At 41.9% G+C, this 21,190-nt stretch overlaps 1 protein-coding gene across 8 annotated transcripts; it reads left to right on the top strand.

Annotated features, from left to right (window-relative positions):
* Window positions 1-1,738: 1,738 nt before the first annotated feature.
* LOC110515941 (ETS translocation variant 1) lies at window positions 1,739-20,452 on the top strand. 8 transcript variants are annotated; one of them, XM_036973370.2, is made up of 14 exons: window positions 1,739-2,046; window positions 2,426-2,546; window positions 2,983-3,073; window positions 3,403-3,450; window positions 4,075-4,140; window positions 8,123-8,176; window positions 12,903-13,032; window positions 14,047-14,238; window positions 14,528-14,775; window positions 16,683-16,754; window positions 16,857-16,925; window positions 17,083-17,252; window positions 18,389-18,490; window positions 18,667-20,452. In XM_036973370.2, exons 2-14 carry the CDS (start codon window positions 2,502-2,504, stop codon window positions 18,892-18,894), a joined length of 1,515 nt encoding a protein of 504 aa, XP_036829265.2. In that variant the 5' UTR covers window positions 1,739-2,046; window positions 2,426-2,501; the 3' UTR covers window positions 18,895-20,452. The 8 variants fall into 8 exon arrangements, with proteins under 8 accessions (XP_036829265.2, XP_090086832.1, XP_090086830.1 ...); XM_036973390.2 differs by lacking the exon at window positions 4,075-4,140 and adding an exon at window positions 2,171-2,231 and having other exon boundaries at window positions 1,903-2,046; window positions 16,686-16,754; XM_036973385.2 differs by lacking the exon at window positions 4,075-4,140 and adding an exon at window positions 2,171-2,231 and having other exon boundaries at window positions 1,903-2,046.
* Window positions 20,453-21,190: the final 738 nt, after the last annotated feature.

The raw sequence follows: 21,190 nt of genomic DNA, 5'->3' as shown, positions 1-21,190 counted from the left end.
AATAATGGCCATAGGACGGCTTCAAGATTTCTGTCCTGACATATACCACCCTTTCAACTGAACATTACATGTGTTTCTTTGATATTTTCATCAGCCATGCAAGTGTTTTGATTAATGTAATAACCAATTTGTATAATATTAGAATAACTGTTTAGAATTTCCCCCAAATCATTAGATTTTTATATTTGACATTAACATTTTAGTAATTTAGCAGACAGCTTATCCAGAGCAACTTAGAGTTAGTGCATTCATTTAGTGCATTTATAGCTAGCTGGGACAACCACATATCATAGTATTAGTAAGTACATGTTTCCTCAATAAAGTATCAGCAAAGTCAGAGCTAGTAAGGGGGGGGAGTCAGGTGTGAGTGTTAGTGATATCTTTCTTTTGTAAAGCACCAGACTGCTCTCACTGTGTGTCAGTGTCGTATTGACTGTGATGCAAACCTGTCCTCAGTTGCCCAGTGACCTGTGATTTACTTACAGGTCAGTGCCTTCTGCAGGTCTGAGGCACACAGCAATGCATCCCTTACATTAGGGGAGAGCTGCAGCTTTAGCAAGTCCCTCTGGAAACACTTCAAAATGCTGTTTCCATGGTCACAAAGTGTGTGTGCTCACATCTGTGTGTGTGTTGCCTCTGATTGAGAAAGAAGGACAGAGGGAGCATGCGTGCGTGTGTGTGCGTGCGTGTGCGTGTGTGTGTGTGTGTGTGTGTGCGTGTGTGTGTGTGTGTGGACGTGTTTAACTATACTTGTTGGGACCAAAATTTGACCAACTGGGGACATTTTGTTGGTCCCCACAAGATCAAATGCTATTTCTACGGGGTTTCGGGTTAAGGTTAGAATTAGTGTTTGGGTTAGAATTAGGTTTAGGGTTAAGGTTAGGAGCTAGGGTTAGTTTTAGGGTTAGGAGCTAGGGTTAGGTTTAGGGTTAGGGTTAAGGTTAGTTTTTGGGTTAAGGTTAGGGTTAAGGTTAGGGTAAGGCTAAGGGTACGTGTGTGTTTGTGTGTGTGTGTGCGTGCGTGTGTGTGTGGGTGGGTTGGTTATTCTATCCTTGTGGGGACCTAAAATCACAAGGATAGTAAAACAAGGAAAAACATTCCTCATGGGGACATTTCCCATGTTCCCATGAGAACAAAGGCTATTTTAAGTTTAGGGGTTAGGTTTAGGGTTAGGGTTACAATTAGGGTTAGGGTTAGTGGTTAGGTTTAGTGTTAGGGGTTAGGGAAAATAGGAGAACATAAGGTTTGTGTGTGTCTATGCGACTGTGCGTTTACGTGACTGTGTGTGTGTGTGTGTGTGTGTGTGTGTGTGTGTGTGTGTGTGTGTGTGTGTGTGTGTGTTTGATCAAGAACGTGCTCTGAGAAACATGTTCTCAAACAAAACAAAACAGGTTCTGTACACAGGTAACCTATTTCCTTCTTCAAATGTAGTGTTATGTTCTGTTAATTACTGATGCCCCCTTTAAGGATGGAGCACCCTTGGTCATGCGCATTGTTCTATGTTATTCTGGTACTAACTCGTTTGAGTAAATGTGAAGCTACAGTTCAATTGCTTGTATTCAGAGTCTTTCTTATTACATAAATAAGTACTAAGTGTTAAGACACTACAATGGCATCAAGTAAAAGTGGCATTTTAAAAGCCCAATTTTTTAGAAACATTGTGCAAAGTGATAAAGTTTAAAACAGACATGCACACGCAAGCACAAACACACAGACAGACTGACAGACAGAGACAGACAAACAGTTGTAACACTGTTCCTCACAAGTTGTTCTCTTTAGAAGTTAAACACACATGATTAAAAATGTGCCTGATTGAAGGGTGGAAATCGGATCCAGTGAAAGACTGACAACCAATAGGAAACGGAGCGCCTTCTTTTTCCATGGGGGGCCCCAGAAGGCGAAGCCAAGCGGCGCCAAACCAACACTAGAGCTGAGTGTGCGCAGGCTTCAGCCGTCAGATTCAGCAGCGGGCTTCACATCGCTGACTTTTGTTTCTTACTAAATACAGACAGAAACCCGTGAATGAATGCGGCGCAGATTAATTAGGTGAGTGTCCCTATTATTTTATTTTCTATTTTGTGTTTACGACATGCTTTAGAGTATTATTTAGTACAGCTTTTGGTCACGTTAGGTGGTGGTTCTCAATATTTATCGCCATCCTTGCGCACAGCCTATAGTGAGAAGTGGACCGTTTGTAAACAACCTTATGCATAGCCTACCTCTTTACAAAGGTGAGTAACACACAACTCATTGAGAGCTATGCAGCTAATATGTCAATTATTTACTTTTGTAGTGGGATAATCGTAGTGCAAGTTCACTGCGGAGGTGTTTGTACCTTTATGAATGAAACTGTTTCATGTCGACTACCTCGGCAAGTTTAGACGGTCCATTCATTTTATTCTTCCCCCAATCCATCTTGATATAGGGTGGTCGGACGGCACACTCCGCGGACAATTCTGGCTAATTGCTTATCAATTAAAGTAGAGCATTAGCGTTGGAGAATGGATGGGATTCAAGACCAACAAGTGCCTTATATTAAATCCAATGTGAGTGAGAGACACGTTTTTTTTTTACGTATAACCCGAGACCAAATAACAAATAAACAGCACTTAGATATCAGGAAAATGTTATTCATTACTGTGTTATTAAGTTGATGTAAAACCTGCAAGCTGGTCACTCGGTCGCTCAGTCACCTCCTCCATGTACAGATGTATGAACGGATAGCGTAATATTTAAACTATTACTGTGTAATACATGATGTTATATATATTCTAAGAAATATTGTAATAACGTTATTACTAGTTAGCACTGAAGCGTTGCATTCCCTCTGTAGTTATAGGTCAAGAAAAGGGACAGGGGCAAGTTTAAAAGTGTGTGAGATGTGTGATTGATGGCCATCTATTGCTCTCTCAGCTGTCATCTGTGCTAGTACACAACAGAATCACTCCAGTGGCAGACATTGATTTGTTTCCTCCCGTTTAGAGGCCACAGGGGAAGACAACTTGCAGTGAGAGACCGGCAAATGACAGAAAAAGAAAATTAATTAACTCTGACCTAGCCCTGGACACTGAAGGTAGGTAGAGCAGAGGGGAGGGAAAAGTTAATTTCACGGCTTCTTAACATTTAGCAAAATTCAATTGGTTTGTGGCCACCTGCACTCGTAAGCAAAATCTCAATTACAAGACATTCACCTGTGAAGATTGCGAGTAGCATCTGTCAGTGGCTACAGACACAAATTGAGTTGTTATTAGTTACACACGTGCCTCTGAATCATCTGGCCAAGCCTCCAATGGCATTCTAAGCCTATCAGCCTGTCATAGTGGAGGGAATTGTTTCTGAAGCTTTTTTTGTCCTGTTTTTTCTTCCCCTCCATGATTGTCCTCCATTGTTTTATTCTCCTAGAACTCTTCCAGGACCTCAGTCAACTGCAAGAGACCTGGCTGGCGGAAGGTAAGTGTTTACACATTTACTGTAGTGTCGAAGCTCAACAAGCTCACTTGGTTTAAAAGACATAGTAAGAGAATTGGAGAAAGGGATCGGGAAAGGTAGAGATGTAGAAAAAAATTGGCCCCAAGTTCCATTCCTACTAACGTGCAGTCCAATTAAAGCCTGTGTGGAAGAGGCACCTTGTGTGTCATGCATACATTAGAGACTGTGATGAGCGTGGTCTTGAGGGAGACTGAGGAGGCTCTACCCAGAGTGTCATCACAAATTACCAGGAGAAAGCTCTCCGCTGCTCACTGTCTCTTCTGCTTTTGGCAAGAGCTAACGCACGCGAGCCGACCCACCACCGCACCACCTCCACCGGTCCTCTACCATCTCCTCTCTCTCTCTCTCTCTCTCTCTCTCTCACACTCCCTCACTAATTCCTCTTTCTTTTCCTCTCAGCGCATCTCTCTAGAAATCATCCTCCATAGCTGTAGTATCAGCTGTCTTCTCCGTTTCTTTATCTTTCTATTGGAAGAAAAATAACGGATTTACTTGTTTTTTTGTTGAGAGTAATTTTTTGTTTGTTTTTGTTTATTTAATTATTTTTTTCTAATGGCAAGACTTGCTCTGTGTGGTATAACTCAGACGTGATGCTTCAGGATTTAAGCGCGGGTGTCTTCTTTCCGCCCTGTTTGCAGCACAGAAGTTTTGGTTAGTAAAGAATATTGATCATATTGTGCCTGCACCATTTCCGTAAGCTGCATGTTTCATATGTCTGTGCATGTCTGAGTCTGTAAACGTATTAGTCTGTCGTTTGTATCTACATTTGATCTTCTTCTCTTGAATATCATTTACATGTTGAAAATGCTTTTCTTTGCATGGGACATTTGCATTAGTTTGCAATGTTTCTTCCTTTCAATTAATTGCTAATAAGCTGCAATATGCATTAACAGAAAAACATGGCCTTTTATTCTTTAAAACTTTTGTTGCTACATTTCTGGATGTTAATATTGCTTTGATTACATTTAGAGTGACCTATAAATTATAATATGCAGTATGTCCAATCTATGTTATTGGCATTAGGTTTTAAAACAGGAAATCACAAAGTTTCTGGTGGTGTAAATATGAAGTAGGATGTGGATTCAACGTGTGAGTTCTTTGTAGCTTCTATAAAAGTCCTCTACATTACTTTTTAATCATTTTAATTTCCCATGTCAATATGATTGTATGCATGCATGACACATCTTGAAGTTTGTACTTGCCGCTTGCTTAGGGACCGAAACAAGCCCACGACATTATGTGCTGTATAATGTGGTCCCATCATCTTATCTCGTATTGTAAATGCACCATGTGTTCCCTTTCTACACAAAATATAACTAAGTTTATCTCTGTATGTGGGACATCTTTCTCAAAAAAATAATGTATCCTTTATTTAACTAGGCAGGTCAGTTAAGAACAAATTCTTATTTACAATGACGGCCTACCGGGGAACAGTGGGTTAACTGCCTTGTTCAGGGGCAGAATGACACATTTTTACCTTGTCAGCTCAGGGATTTGATCCAGCAACCTTTCAGTTACTGGCCCAATGCCCTTACCAGTAGGCTACCTGCCGCCCCAATGCACTGCATATTTACTTTTCTCCTTAAATGCACTGCATTTGTGGACTGTGGACTGCATTATGGAAGACTAAAACATGCCAACATCTTGTGTCAGCTAACTATTTAAAACAAATTTCGTTTGGATTAGAATTAGGCTACATTTGGTATCAATAATGACATCATTCTTTTGTTGTTCAATCTATGTCAGTGTCAGGGCTTTTGTTGTTTGTTGGTCTCTCAAGCTTTGAGAGGAATCGAGGTTTGATGACAGATTGAACTTTTGATGATTTTATATTTATATTCAGACCACATATTTGTTAATCTAGAAAAATGTGTATTTATGGTAAATTGTTTAGATATTTTCTTCAGCTCTACTGTTGCGCTATGTTAGTATTGAACAAGACAACCTGTTTCTTTATCCAGTAGGCCTCAGTCTCTACTGGCAGATGATTCTAGTCGTAATGTTAAGGTCTAAAGTGTAGATCCTTAACCAGTAATATACATTTTTATCATACTCTATCAACTGTGATGTTTTCCTGGTAATTTTTTTGAGGTTATCTTATTACATTTTCCAAAGAGGTAGAAAAATATTTCTCCCTGCTTTGCACAGGTGGATAGGCAACTTAATCATTGATGAGATTCATCTATTCTTTAATACATTTAAAAATGCTTGCAGTGTAATTTAGGGGTTTTAAAAATGAAAAGTATGCTTTGAAATAGATATTGGAATACTTTACCAGCTACTCTCTGCCAGTTAGATTATGAAGTATATACCGCAGGGCTTGTAAAAGAATAAGATGTCGTTTTAATATTTTAGTATTTAAGTGGGGGGAAAAGGCCTTGGTTCCTGATATAGATATTACTGTAAGGAGTACAGTTCTGCATGTCGTGGATCATTGTGATGTACGTTTCAAGATTGAAGTAGATTTAATAAATGACTTCCTGTCCATTAAGATAAAAAGGAATACCTACCTACCTATTTCAAAGATTTATTCATTCAGGTAATTGGAAATAAGAGGAGGAATGATGGGAGACAGACTGAATTTCTGACATCACAAACCGAGAGGTTGAAGGGTTCCTAACCTGGCCATTTTGGCCAGGGCTATTTTTCTCTTTCTTTTTGGGAGTTCTTCAAGTATCAATTTCACGTTGAAATCTATTCGGTGAGGTTGCCACAATTTTAGAATACTGTCATTTTTTAAATAAAATGTTGACATAAATGTGAAAATGATAGCTGATGCAGTCTGGTCTATTGAATTCAAACTTTTAAAAGGAGACAGTAAATCTTTTCCTCAACCCGTTCTTTTCATCTCAGCCCTGTTGTTGGCGCGCTAGCTAGATTTGTTTGAAACCTAACACCATCAGACACACAGTACTTGTAGGTACAGGAGCCTGATGGTGTTGGGCTGGGATGAAAAGAATGGGCTGAGGAAAAGACAAAGGATGTGCCACTACTACTCAGGGCCTGTGTATGGGGCTTGGCTGTTTTTCTTTTCTCTTCTTTTCTCTCTCTCCCTCTTTCTTTCTCTCTCTCTTTTTTTGTGAATGGCGGCAGAGTTCTAATTTTGGTGCTCTCTCCGGGAATTGTTGCAGGGATCAGCTGGCCCATTCACAGACTGGGTCCGGTGACTCATGCATCCGGCTTCAACATCACTTTCTCCCCCTCTCCTTTCGTTTCCGCCTGTCTGTCGCCATCCTTCTTCCCCTCTCGCTTTGAACCTTGCGACTTTGTGATGCCTGCAGTGCGCGTGTGTTACACAGTGCTAGCGAACTTGAGGTAGAAAGAAGTTGTACACGGTTGTGGTGGAGACATTGTTTCCTTTTCTTTGAGTGGTCAGGCTTGCACTGGGTGAATGTTTTCCAGTCATGGTTTTGTGGTGGAGGCAGTATTTTGAATTGAGAGAAAGTTCTGGTCTGTAATTATTTGTAGTGGCAAGGTATGACATTATTTTGCACGAAAAGGTGTTTTGTAGTTCTTACAATGGCCATCTTGATGCAGAAATCACAGTGCACACCACAATCCCACTGCAAGAGGGGGCTTGGCTGGCACAAATAATTGAAGTCAGCAGGTGCACAGGGTTTTACAATTATACTTCAGTTGCTGTTATGTTGATCTTTACAGTATTGCACCATACAATATAATTCATCTTTCCTAGTGTCTATCAGAACAGTCTACTGTATTGACACTTGTTTTACAGTGAACATTAGTTCACACAAGGCTTGACCTAATCGTTTTTCACATGTTTTTCCACCACGCATATTGTGAGAAAATAGGTTTTTCCTTTTTCTATTTTGTTGGATCGTTCCTTTTCTCTCATTTTGAAAAGTGAAAATACAAAACATGATCATCTGATACAGACCTGCCTCGACACGATACTGATTCAGTGATAATGAGAATCCACCTCTTTGTGCGTAAAAATAGACGTGCTAACGACACATTTAAAAATCTCTCATATTGCCGTTTGCCACAATTCTCCAAACTCGTCAAACTTCAGGGACCTAAAAAGTGCAAATGTGTGTGATATAAATATGTACATGCCTAATTGGACCCTGTGCAAAGCCTTCATTGTCTTAGCATTAGCCGAAAGCACAGGAGTGTGAATGATAGGTGAAACACTCTGGATTGGAGCAGAGCTGACTCGGCAGGTACAGGTGGATTCAGCAGTGGGGAAGAACCCAATTAGCTACTGTTAACAATGGGTGTTATTGCTATCGGCGTGGAGATAGCAAACTCCTGAAGCTACAGCATCATTTAAAAACGGACCAGACAACCTCAGGACATATGCAATCAAGAGAAAGAGGGGAAGAGCAATACATTCGTTCTCCCTAGAGACTGTTATTTTAGCTTTTAGCTGCTCCATTTGCATTCTATTTGTCCGTTGGTGCATTATAACTTGGATAAACATTGGGAGGATTCTGCATTTACATTGCTTTGTTCATGAATAGATACATGTCCATAAAGGGATTTTTTTTATGTCTTTAGAGGCTTTTTGCCAAAATAAATGATTGAGAGGGTTAGACTGGATATCGTGAGTCTGGTGTCGTCCATCGGCATGAAAATCACTTTTTCCTTTCCTCTCTGCTTCTTTCTCTAGCTCAAGTTCCCGACAATGACGAGCAGTTTGTCCCAGACTACCAGACTGAAAACTGTGAGTATATGATGCCACAATGTTATTGTATTTGTGTATGTATGTGTGAGTCTATGCGTTTGTGTGTGAGTGTGTGTGTGTGTTTTTCCATGTCTCTCAGTACCCCCACCTTCACTCTCACATGTGGTCTCCGGAGAGCTAGTCTTGCAGGTTGGCAGACAGGTGCAGAAGAGAGGGGGTGGAAGAGAGGGTAGAAGAGAGGGGGTGGAAGAGAGGGTAGAAGAGAGGGGGTGGAAGAGGGAGCTATGATATTATAGCACTGGGGTTTATTTATGTAGGAAATGTATCAAAATATTTTGAGTCATTTGCAATGAGTGATAATAATCAGATAGTGTTTTTTATATATATATAATAATAATCTCAAACTCAATATTTTCCAACAGTATTTTATCCTCTGTAACTGTCAGCATTTGTTGTGGCGGTTATACTGGAAGAAATCCAATATGTCTTGACATAAATGCACTATACATTAAAATGCATTTGGTGGCACAGTACAATGAGCATTTAAAGTGAGTGGAGACGAGGCTGTTGTTGGCACAGTGGGGTTATGAAGGAAGTCAGCCAACGTGGAGACAGAAGTGGAGTGAGTGGAGCTCAGTGGGATCCAGTGCTAGCACATGTCTTTTAGATGAGCCAAAAGGCCTGTGCAACAGTGAGAAAGCAGGAAACTGTGTCTGTAATGACCATTACCCCCTTTATCGCTCACATGTTAGATATTCACCTCAGAATATTTGATTCATTTCAATACTTGTATTTCTACATTTGTCTCAAGAAACTGTTTGCCTTTGAGGAACCTCTTACCAGTTTCTCTGAGCTACGTAGACGTACAGTATGGTACATATCCACATAGGATCCAAAATGGTTGCACAGTAACATCCATAAGGTCTTGAGGTCCCCATGTCCTTCAAAGCCATCCAGGGCCCATCGTGTCCATTGTAGTAGGGGACTGCTGACCATAGGAAACGTCCTGTTGGCATGCTGGAGCAGACTGGAGAGGCAGAAACAGATGGTGGGTGGGAGGGCGAGGGCACTGTGGTTGGGCTCTCGAGCAGGCGTCCCAGCCTGCAGGACTCCAATATGGGTTTCACCAAGGAGAGAGTGAGAGAGGATGGTGGGATTGTTTAGAGGTCAATAGAGGTAAAACGAGGTGTATGACATGTACAGTCAATTCATTCGTACGGGATGAGAAAATAGACATAGAGAACAGGTGGAAACATGGAAACGGATCACTGCAGATATTTTTGACATGGGTTTTTTTTGCGCTTCATAGAGAAGCATTCACGTCCTCACTTTATCACCTCACCTGTGGTCAATTTTCCCATGTCCATCAACCATACTTAACATCACATTTGAAGGGGAAACTTCCAGACATTGAATCTTAAGGCTTTGCACATGGAGGAGACATGTTCTTTGTCTATTACCTTCACATTTAGTGGTTTCCAAGCTCTCATTAGCATAACTTAGCAGGGTATGAAGAAGTACTGTAGATGGTGTAAAATGAGACCACATGTAATCAGCGGATAGGAGCTACTAACATTAACAGTAATGGCAAGCACTTACACTGTGTGAAAATTGATGTTTTTTCCCCCTGTTGCCAAAAGACTGATATTTTATGAATGGACTGGAGAAATATCTGCCAAAAGTAGACTTCACTGTAAATGCCAAAATACACAGTTTGTAACCCAATGCACACAACTGTTGCCCTCAAGGGGGTTTTGTGGTAATTAGGAATGATTGGCACCAAAATGAAATTTCTTAGCTTGCAGCTAATATAGTGGCTGTATTGAGAAAATTCACTGTGAACGGCATAGCTGGTTGGGGGGTATTTCAGATATGATTTAAATAAGGGAACCAAAATAATAAATGAAAGAGATTGTGTGCACTGCAAAGCGTAAAGTCAGACAAAATGCAAATACACTCAAATCTGTATTTATAAAAATCAATGATCAAAATGTTGTTTTGAATCAAATGTAAGGTTTGGTTTCTAAATAAGGAATAGGGCCAAACAAACAATAGTAATTTCTCAAAATACTAAAATGCAATTCATGTGGGCAAGCATAACACATTTTGCACAGAAAACCAGCCTAAGAAGTTGACAGAATATTTGAGAAATTCAAACGAAACCATTCAAAATGATGTAAATAACTGTCAGAAATGCTTGTTCTTAAAATGCACAGCCATTTAGATAAATCAATCTGTAGATACTCACAGCAATTTAACATTGATGGACCTGACATTCTAAAAAGGTTTATCTGTTCTCATTACAGGTGATGTTTTCCATATTGATTGGTGTACCTTGGCACCCCACTGATAAATCTATTGTGACATTTCCATCTCTATTTTAGGTGCCTCTCTTAGAGCGCATGAGCTGTTCTTAACATTGTAGTTCATTCAGTTCATGTGCATATTAACTTATTGTGTTGTAGGACAAATACATCATTTCATAAACCATAATTATACTGAACAAAAATATAAATGCAACATGCAACAATTTAAAAGATTTTACTGAGTTACAGTTCATATAAGAAAATCAGTCACCTGAAATAAATTAATTAGGGCCTAATCTATGGATTTCACATGACTGGGCAGGGATGCAGCCATGGGTCAGCCTTGGGGGACATACCAGGCCCACCCACTGGGGAGCCAGGCCCAGCCAATAAGAATGAGTTTTTCCCCCACAAAAGGGCTTTATTAAAGATATAAATACTCCTCAGCACCCCCAAAACTCACCCCCCTCAGACGATCCCACAGGTGAAGAAGCTAGATTTGAGGTCCTGGGCTGGCGTGGTTACACGTGGTCTGCGGTTGTGAGGCCGGTTGGACGTCAAGTTCTCTAAAACGATGTTGGAGGAAGCTTATGGTAGATAAATGAACATTAAATTCTCTCGGGTGGACATTCCTGCAGTCAGCATGCCAATTGCATGCTCCCTCAAAACTTGAGATATCTGAGGCATTGTGTTGCGTGACAAAACTGCACTTTTTAAAGTGGCCTTTCATTGCCCCCAGCACAAGGTGGACTTGTGTAATGATCATGCTGTTTAATCAGCTTCTTGATATGCCACACTTGTCAGGTGGATGTATTATCTTGGCAAAGGGGAAATGGTCACTAACCAGGGATGTAAACAACATTGGAGAAAAATAAGCTTTTTGTGTTGTCTGGGATTCTTCATTTCAGCTCATGAAACATGGGGCCACCACTTCACATGCTGCGTTTATATTTTTATTCAGTGTATGTCCACTAATAAATACATGTACATCACAAAACAGTAAACAATACGTCTCTGTTACTTATTGTACCTCTTGCCATAAGCCTTTAATTAGCCAGATAAGGCTGCAGCCTCTGTGTCTGTGGCGCCTGAGACGCCGTTCGACCCCGTCAAAGGTCTCCCCTCAGGAGGTACCACTTTGACCACCGATCGATGACCCGTAAAGGTCGCGCCCCACCGAGGCCAGCGAGACCTGTGAACATCCCCTGTGCTTTGCCCCAACGTGCCCCGTGCATCAGTCCCCTGGGACACAGGCGTCAGATGGGGTGTTGACAGATCGACTCCTCCACACAGAGAGACTGTGACACTGTCACACAGGCCAAGCTGTCAGTCAGCAGTGAGAAATTCAAAACATCCACTTCTCTCAGCTCCTCAACCCCTAAACTACTTCCTCAGTCATCAGCTCTGGAAAGGGCTTGTTTTCTAAGGCCCATTCTAGAAAAACATACACTGGCCCGGCAATCCCCCAGGTAGACAGTTGAGCATGGTTCTAGCCCTAAATAACCAGAGAAAAGACAAGCATTTTTAGTGCTTTGTTTAGTTTGATTGATTTTCACTTCCATTCATGATCGGTATCTACTTTGTTTTGACGTCACAGTGGGTCGGATGTGGATTTTAACATGAAGATTGACAAACCACTTCCTGTCAACGGTAACGAGGAAATTATTGTGCCATATTCTCTGCATAAGTAAAGCACTTTGGGTTTATACTCTCCTCAGTAGTTGTGCATGTGCCTGGTGCAACCGCGTGTGCATGTTCGCGCACGTACGTAGCCTACGTGTGTTTATTAGCGGTGACACGCTAGCTCTCCAGGTACCCGGGACTGACTTGATCCTGAGTGACTTGGTTTTCATCACCGTGGCCAATTGAATTAGTGTTGATCATGACTCAAGATGATGGGATGTTAATCAGGACTGATTTGGCACTTAACAGCTTCTTAAATGCACAGGCCACTGTGGGAAACTGGGCATAGGTACAGAGAGTGGGTTCAGATCAATGGGCCTTGTTAGTGTTGTCTGGACAGTATTGGCAGTTAGCTGAAACGTGATAGGGATTTAGTGGTGTCTAGCCCTGCTTTGAGATTGTCATATTTCAGGAAGGAAGAGACTCCCATTGTGTAACTGCGAGAAGTGAGTTACAGTGAGTGATGAAGACTGGGATTCTGGACTTAGAAATAGTCTGCATAGATATTCCCTGTCCTTAGGGATAGCAGTGGAGTAAGATGAAGTACTGGACATGTATACCTATTACCCAAGTGTTGAATAAGGATTTTGTATGTGGTGGAAGGGCCTTTAACATAGGTTTACTTTTCATGGGGACTATATGACTATTGTACATTTGGACATGTAGAGTACTGATAAATAATGAATTAGTTACTGAATAAATGTTTCAACGTCACCAATCTAATGTCTCCTCTCCATCCTCCCTCCTTCCCTCCCTCTCACACATGCATGTCATAGTGGCATTCCACGGACTGCAGCTGAAGATCAAGAAGGAGCCCCACAGCCCCTGCTCCGAGCTGGGCTCCGCCTGTAGCCAGGAGACGCCCTTCAAACTCCACTATGGGGAGAAGTGCCTGTACAACATCAGGTAGGTAAGCTACAGCACCAGCCTCAGCTTGATAAAATAAGTATTAACAGGTTGAAAACATCCGAGCTCTCTGCATCAGCCAGTACGACATCACATGAGGTTCCACTTTCCCCTATCTGGAACCAACAGAGCCAGATTGCACACAAAGAGATAGACTAACACACAAAAATGAACATTATAGGTTTTGGTGGTTTGGAAAATATCCTGTGGGATATTGAAGTAGTATTTATTTGACCTGTAGTGAAATCTCACAAGGATTCTGCAGGTAAATCTGGTTTGATGAAAATGAAAATGAATCACATTTTGTACAGTCTTTTTTTCATCTCCACAGGTTGTCCAATATATCGCCACGCTGTTAGATGGATAATGACTGCTTCATTATGATTGCTTGATAAACTACAGTACTTCTGGCTTCCCACCCTGTTTTCAAAGTTGTATTACTTCCTTCCATTTTGAGAATTCATGACATTGGAATTGCAGCCATTCCCTATGAAACAAAAGGCCAGGTGCTGTGCTAAATGTTTCAAGTGGGATGCGCTTGACTTGGGGAATAGATCTAGGATAATATACTGTCTACCTAAGGTGTTTTTTTCAAATGAACCAAAATGTCTATGGCACAATAATTGCCTAGTTGCATCAAATCTTTAATTGATTTGACTTGTGATATATGGCATTGTGGCATATGCTTGCGATATTACAGTGCCGTGTACGTCAAGGGTCATCACGAAGATGTATTCTAGAAGAGGAAACACAAAAGTATTTTAAACCCTGAACATACGCTAAAATATATATATATTCTTAAAGAAGGAAAATGTGTCAAAATTCAAGTTCAAAATTTCGCCCGAAAAGTTTTTAAACTGTCATTTTGACAATAACTATAACATAAAAGACGATTGGATATGGAAAAGGATAGCGTTACTAGGCCACACTACAATGGCTTCTGTCAAATGGCATGTGTCGACATAATGTAAAAAACAACAACAGACTGATCCCTCCACCCCGTGTGTCTCTCAGTGCCTACCAGCAGCACAAACACCCCACAGGCATGAAGCCCTCCAGCCCAGCGACGCCCCCCTGCAGCAACCCCGTGTCCCCCCTTCGTAATGGCTCCCCCACGGCCATCCCCACCCCCAAACCAGACAGGACGTACCCCCACCTCCAGCCCTCCCAGCCCCTCCCGGACAGCACTTACTCCATGGACCACAGGTACTGTACTACACAGCTACTGTATACTGTGGGCTACCACTACATCATCTTTAAACTGGCACTAACAAAACATTATCGACATAGTTTCAAGTGCACATTTTAAGTTTATTTGATCATTATAGTACATTCAGTACAGCTTACCAGAATCTAGATTTACCATTCTAATTATACACAACAGGTTGTATAAATTGTCAAGTTTTAGGTATAAAAATGTGTATTGATGTCAGTCCATCTGTCTCAATCGGTTATCATGAGAATTTGTGAAAATGTCATTTTCTTGCCTTTTCAGATTTCGACGTCAGCTGTCGGAGCCCTGCCACTCGTTCCCCTCCCCACCGTCGATGTCTCGGGACGGAAGGCCCATGTACCACAGACAGATGTCTGAGCCCAACATCCTGTTCCCCCCACAAGGCTTCAAGCAGGAGTACCCCGACCCCTTGTTTGAGCACCCTGCCATGGTAGGGGCGCCCATTCCCCCCACGTACCACCCCTCCATGATGATCAAACAGGAGCCCAGGGATTTCACCTATGACTCAGGTGAGTGGGTGTGTTAGTTGTCCTCTTTTTTTGGGGGGGAGGAGGTGGTGGTAATACAGATGCAGTAAAATGTGTTGTATTTAATATTGTGGTGTCATTATCTTATTTAGTCTTTGGTGTTTTAGTAGGATCCCCATTAGCTGTTGCGAAAGCAGCAGCTCCTCTTCCTGGGGCCCAACACAGAACAAGAAACATGAGATAATACAGAACATTAATAGACAAGAACTGATCAAGGACAGAACTACATACCTTTAAAAACGTCACACATAGCCTACGTATCTATACATACAGCCTGCAGGTCTTGCTTTGTGGAGTGTGGTGTCAAAAAAGCATCTCTTTATTACGGACAGACCTCTCCCCACCTTTACGACCGTTGAATCTATAACCTTGGTTAGAGCTGTAGAAAAATGTAGCCTACTGTATATTTATATTTTAGTGTACATCATTAGAGAAATATGACAAATTCGGCCAAAGAACACTCTTTTCACTCAATAATATAACCAAATACTTGAGCATTTGGACCCACCATAGCATCAAACCACCCTCTTTTTAATCAGACCAGATAGTTGTCATTTGAGGAATGGGCCTGTTGATTGGATTAACCCATTATTAGTGCAGGGGTTTCTGGTTTGGGTGTCTGTGCCGGGCTCCATTTCCTGTGGTGCTCTAATGTCTGTGCCTGGTCACAGTCCGCCCCCGCAGAAGGGGTGGTGGGGTGTTCTAATCCTGCTGGCTTCATTCATAAGCTAGAGCCAAGGAGAGATTACTGTGGAGTGGTGTAATAGTGTGCCCAGTCAGGGTGGAATGTGGCGTCCACTCTGCTGCCTCATGCAGAGAAAGATTTCAATATAAACAGCACTGAGCTCCCTTTGAGTTGGCCTTCTCTCTGTAACATGAGCCCTTTTCAACAGGGACATGTTCATAAGAGAGTGCGTTCAGAAAACATTTGCAACAGAAAACAAATGTTTCTATATCTAGGTAGTCCTCACTATTTACATCTGAGCTATTCAGCAGACTCTCTTATCCAGAATGACTGACAGTAGTGAGTGCATACATTTTCATACCGTTCCCCCGTGGAGTGGAACCCAAAGTCGTGGTGTTGCAAAGCACCATGCTCTACCAATTGAGTTACACAGGTTTATTTCAGTCTGTTGTCTTCAGTTTGGTGCCTAATGAACACTACCCTGCAAACATTTACGCAGGTTTCCCAAGTATCTCGATGGCGTGGATGAACAGAGGGAGCCCTTTTCCAGCATGTTTTATATCCCAGATTGACCATTTAGGCGAATTTATTAGCAGTCATTCTGCAGCTTGTTTACTAGACCAGGCCTGGGGAGAGGATGGGAGGGGAGCCTGGTAATTTCATTAGCAGTAATTTCCTCTACAAGCCCATTACTTTGATGAAGTTCAGAGAAATGTTGATGGCCCTAAATGAACGGGGTTAGTCATTTTATTGACCATTCACTTTGTAACTGTTTCGGCCCTTTGATTGTACCCAGCAGCTGTAATGTGGTAGGAGGGCCAGACATATACAGTATAATATTATACTGTTGTAAATGGTACCAGTGAAGTTGCAGTCAGTGAAACAAAGCCATCACAGCCATCATGCTTCACTGCTGAAGAAACAAAACAAGCCGAAAACATGTCCAACATTTTATGCTACATTTACTCCAATGCTGCTAATAGGTTATCTTGAGCTTAGCCTAGACTACGACACTGCACTGTTCAGGACTAGTGTCATATTGTGCGCTTATTGTTGGCTGAGCTCCAGTGTCATGCTAGAAGACATGTTCTTTAATCAGGGGCAGTGGTGCAGTGAGTGAGCAGTAACTGACTGCTCTCAGATAGCTGATACTGTCCTAATGCTCCCTTAAGGGCTTCTAACACCCATTCTTCCCTGTCTCCAGCAGAAGTGCCTAGCTGCCATTCTGTCTACCTGAGGCAAGACGGCTATCTGGCTCACAGCAGCAGGACTGAAGGTGAGGGATGACGCTTGGAGACATGCATGTTGGTTGGGTTATTCATCCCGTCCAAGTTGCCGTTTCCCTAACGTGATTTCTCAACACTGTCCCGTCTCTCAGGCTGCATGTTCGATAAAGTCGCAAGACATTTCTACGACGACACCTGCGTGGTCCCCGAAAAGGTCGAAGGTGAGATGTCCAAGAGTCGACACATAAACGGCTGCTTTCACTTGTAATTTCAATCAAAGATATTCATTGAAATGTGAAATAACAACCTCTTCTCTCCCCTTCCTCCCTCCATCCTCCTCCTCCCTCCATTCCCCCTGTCCCTCCACCCCCCCTCTAGGTGAAATAAAGCAGGAGTCAGGTCTGTACCGTGAAGGTCCAACCTACCAGCGCCGAGGCTCACTGCAGCTCTGGCAGTTCCTGGTGGCTCTCCTGGACGACCAGTCCAACTCTCACTTTATCGCCTGGACCGGCCGGGGCATGGAGTTCAAGCTCATCGAGCCAGAGGAGGTGAGAGCATGTCTGTCTCATCATATTCCACATGGAGTATCTTAGTCCCTTCAAGCAACAGTGACCAGATTATTCTGATCATTGAAGTGAGTTTGAGGTGAAATCTGCTCTTCAAACGGTCAGAATAATGTGTTAGGAAACGTTTGAACGAGGCAATGTACCATACAGACGTTCCTTTTTTATTGCCTCACCCCGTGCTAAAAGTATGAAATCTGATCAAATCAAACAAACTGTCAACCGGAGAGTGGCCTACTAAACGTTTCAATGAACCTGTTCCTAAAAATATAAACGATGTTGACGGTTCGGCCCTTTGAAATGGAACAGGTCTGGGTTTGTGCGCTCACATCGCAGACAGAGAGGCACAGTCAGTGTCTGGTGTGTTGGTAGGGTAATGGTTAGAGGAGTGTAACATGGCATCGGTCCACATGGCCCAACTCAGTGGGACCAGCCAGCTGCAGCGAACAGGGGGGCATTCATACCATCAGGTGACCAAACGCGCTAACTTTGGGCTTTGGGTGGCCGTAAATTCTGCCTTTGGCCCGGGCAGGTGTAACACATGAATGAGCATGAGGACATGAAAGGGGGTGCAACGTTTTTAGTGTTGGGTCCAGGCAGAGAGGGAGAGAGATACAGGGTTAGAAAGAGAGAGAGAGAGAGAGAGAGAGAGAGAGAGAGAGAGAGAGACAGGGAGAGAGAGAGAGAGAGAGAGAGAGAGTGGTATACAGAGAGAGTAGGAGTAGGGCTTTAGAATGGAGGATGGGGAGGTTGTGTGGTCTGGTAGACAGGTGCTGTAACATCTGCTGCCTGCTCCACTGGGTGGGTGACAAGCTCCTAATGAACACATCCCTGTCAAGGGGTGTGGAGTCTGGTTCCACTCTAATTGCTGTTATTAGGAAATATGGATTAGTAAGCTCTGACATTAAGACAACGTCATTGCATTTTTACCGGGAAGTTGTGCAACAGGGGGCGTGTTATGTTCTCACCTCTTATTATGCACAGGGAATATGTTACAAGACTGAAGCCACTAATCTGTACAATGTGATCTTTCTATGACATTCTGGTATCTATTCATTTCACCATAACCATTTCCCCTTTGTTTATGTGTGTCTGTCTGTTCGTGGATGTGTGTGACAAAGGTTGCACGTCGATGGGGAATCCAGAAGAATCGACCTGCTATGAACTACGACAAACTCAGCCGATCGTTACGCTATTACTACGAAAAAGGCATTATGCAGAAGGTAAAAAAGGCCTAAGGCGGCACCCTGACAAGAGACATATGACGATGGTTCCACGTTTGATTAGCTGTAATACCTTCTTCTCCATAGTCAACCATGGGCTCTGACAACTGTCCCTTTGGGGACAATAAAGTTAATCTCATTTCATCTTATCTAATCTTATCTTATCTTATCTCCAGGTGGCAGGGGAGAGATACGTGTACAAATTTGTGTGCGACCCCGAGGCTCTGTTCTCCATGGCCTTCCCTGACAATCAGCGGCCCGTGCTGAAGACGGACATGGAGCGGCAGATCAACGAGGAGGACACAGTGCCGCTGTCACACTTTGACGAGAACATGGCCTACGTGCAGGAGGCGGGGCCCTACTGCAACCCGCCACACCCGTACAGCGAGGGCTACGTTTATTAACGTGAAGCCCCAAGACGCCGAACTGGTGTACTTCACAGTCGCTACGAACGGAGGGGAAGGACTTAGTCATTCAGAGGATCCCGAGTCACCCTCGCTCACAAACACCACCCTTTTTCTTCCATTTTCTTTGACGTCCAAGCTGTGCTGCAGGATGGAGAGTGCACTTTATGGACTGACTGACAGTTTGTGAACCTGCGGGGGCTAGCTATGTAATTGGGTCGTTTCAGATGTTTATGTTTAATTTAAAGGAGGGATTCTCCCCCCCCCCCCCCCCCATAAGCATGCCGTATTCGTATGAGACAGGACTCAAAGGCCAAAGGTCACATATGGACATATTCCTGCAGTCTAGGCAGCTGAATCCTCAGAGCTTGAAAAAAAAAAATCCTCCTGATCTTTTCGACAGCTACAGGAAGCATCCTCAATTATTTCTTTCATTCCTCTTTTTGTTCAATTGCCCTTTCATCTCCATCATGTGTACTTTCTTACTCATTTAAGTGAATAATGCAATGTATTGTAATGACATGCTTTTAAGATACTTTTATGGTGAAGTGACATAATTCTAGACTTGAAACAGTAATGTAATTATAACAATCTTAGTTGACATCTACATGCTGCCTTGCTGCCAGTTTTAAACGTGCCCCTTTGCCAGTACTGACTGACCCACAGTGCATCATGATATGACTGAGTTTTGGGTTCCTTTTCAAAACTGCATTGACTGTGTAGACCTGTAGGAATTCGACACGAAACGGTCAGATGCAAACAAATTCACCCTAAACATACTTTATTATATGTAATGCAAATGACCTGTATTTAAAAGACAAATGAAGTAGAGACTGTACCTTATTTAGTCTTTGCATTGTTGTGCATATCACACCAGCGGCCAACTTAATGAATTACATATTTATAACAAACCTTTAATTCTGATTTGTCCTACATTATACGACACAAATGTTTTTTATGTTAATGATGTGTATTAATTCAGCCATAACACGAGTTGTCCGATATTTCAAGGCCACAATGTGGGAATTGTACAAAACAAACATTCCCTTTATATCCTATCACACGATGTTGTTGTCCCCCTTTTAAAATCAAACGTAATGTGAGGAATGCATACAAAAAAAGAGATAAACATGCTAACTGAAATCAAATCATATCTAACTTTTTCCTTTTTGTTTGTAGACAAATGATGTACGTGTTGCATACGGGGGGGGGTTGCATTTGAATAAAAAGGTATCAGAAATATTTTGAATTTTCTAGTATTATAAAGATCCATGTTATATCTGAAATAGGGTTTCCATGTATAATCAGGTAAATGCACTTTGGTTGCTGCTTCGAATTGTAACTGTCGTCATATAGTCTAAAAAATAATGGCAAACTGCAATCTGCAATTCTGCGTTCTGTGTTTAAGTGTTTTGTTTAGTCATATGTTTTGTTTTATATTCTTCAAAAAGGGAAAAAAAATGAAGTCACCACGATGAAGTTCTGTTAAAAAGTATACAGGTTGGGATGGAATTAGCAATAGCCAAAATTCTGTAATAAAATAGTGCTGAAAAACTGGTACATGCGTGATTGTCACCCATGAAAATATATACATATTTTTTTTTTTACCATGAATACAATATTTTCAGATTTATTAGCAAGTAAACATTTTTAAAGAGAATTGAAGTATGGGATCTTGGTGAGCTATCTACGGCAACTACTGAAATAGAACATATCATTTTTGTTGTCATTTCCACAGCCAATTATACCACAAAACCTCTTATTGCATAAAACACAAATATTCTGTAAGGTTTCAAAACCGCATTACTCAGTAAGGATAAGATGTTGTAGTTCATAGATTTACTGACAGGCATAGACAAATTTAGAGCAGTTCAACCAAGCATGAGTGGGTTGGTGTAGAGAAGTGCAATGGAGAAAAGTAACTCGTCAATTTCCAGGTTGGTGGGGATACTCTCTACCGCAAAGCATTTAGCCAAAAGTGACACCCAAAGAAAAATCAATGTCTAATTTAAGGCAGTATTTTTTTCATGTTGGACAATTGTTGGTGTCTTTTGTTCCTACTCTTAAAAGCTGGAGTGTCAGTAATGAAAAAGTAACACTGCCTTAAAGTTATTATTGCCTCTTGTAAAGTGTCACTCGCAAAGAAATCAATGGCTAATTTAAGGAAGCATTGTTTAATTGGTTTCACTGGGGGAAAAATGAAAACGGATGTGTAGGTAATGAAAAAGCACAGTTTGCCTTAATTTGTCAGGCCAGGTTACAGGCAAACCCTATTATAGGTCCTAGTCTTAGATGT

This window comes from Oncorhynchus mykiss, chromosome 3 (genome assembly GCF_057628025.1).
Source record: "Oncorhynchus mykiss isolate SJ-2025 chromosome 3, ASM5762802v1, whole genome shotgun sequence".
Lineage (NCBI taxonomy): Eukaryota > Metazoa > Chordata > Actinopteri > Salmoniformes > Salmonidae > Oncorhynchus > Oncorhynchus mykiss.
Note: the sequence above shows the minus strand (reverse complement) of the source record. Positions and strands in the feature narration are given on the sequence as shown.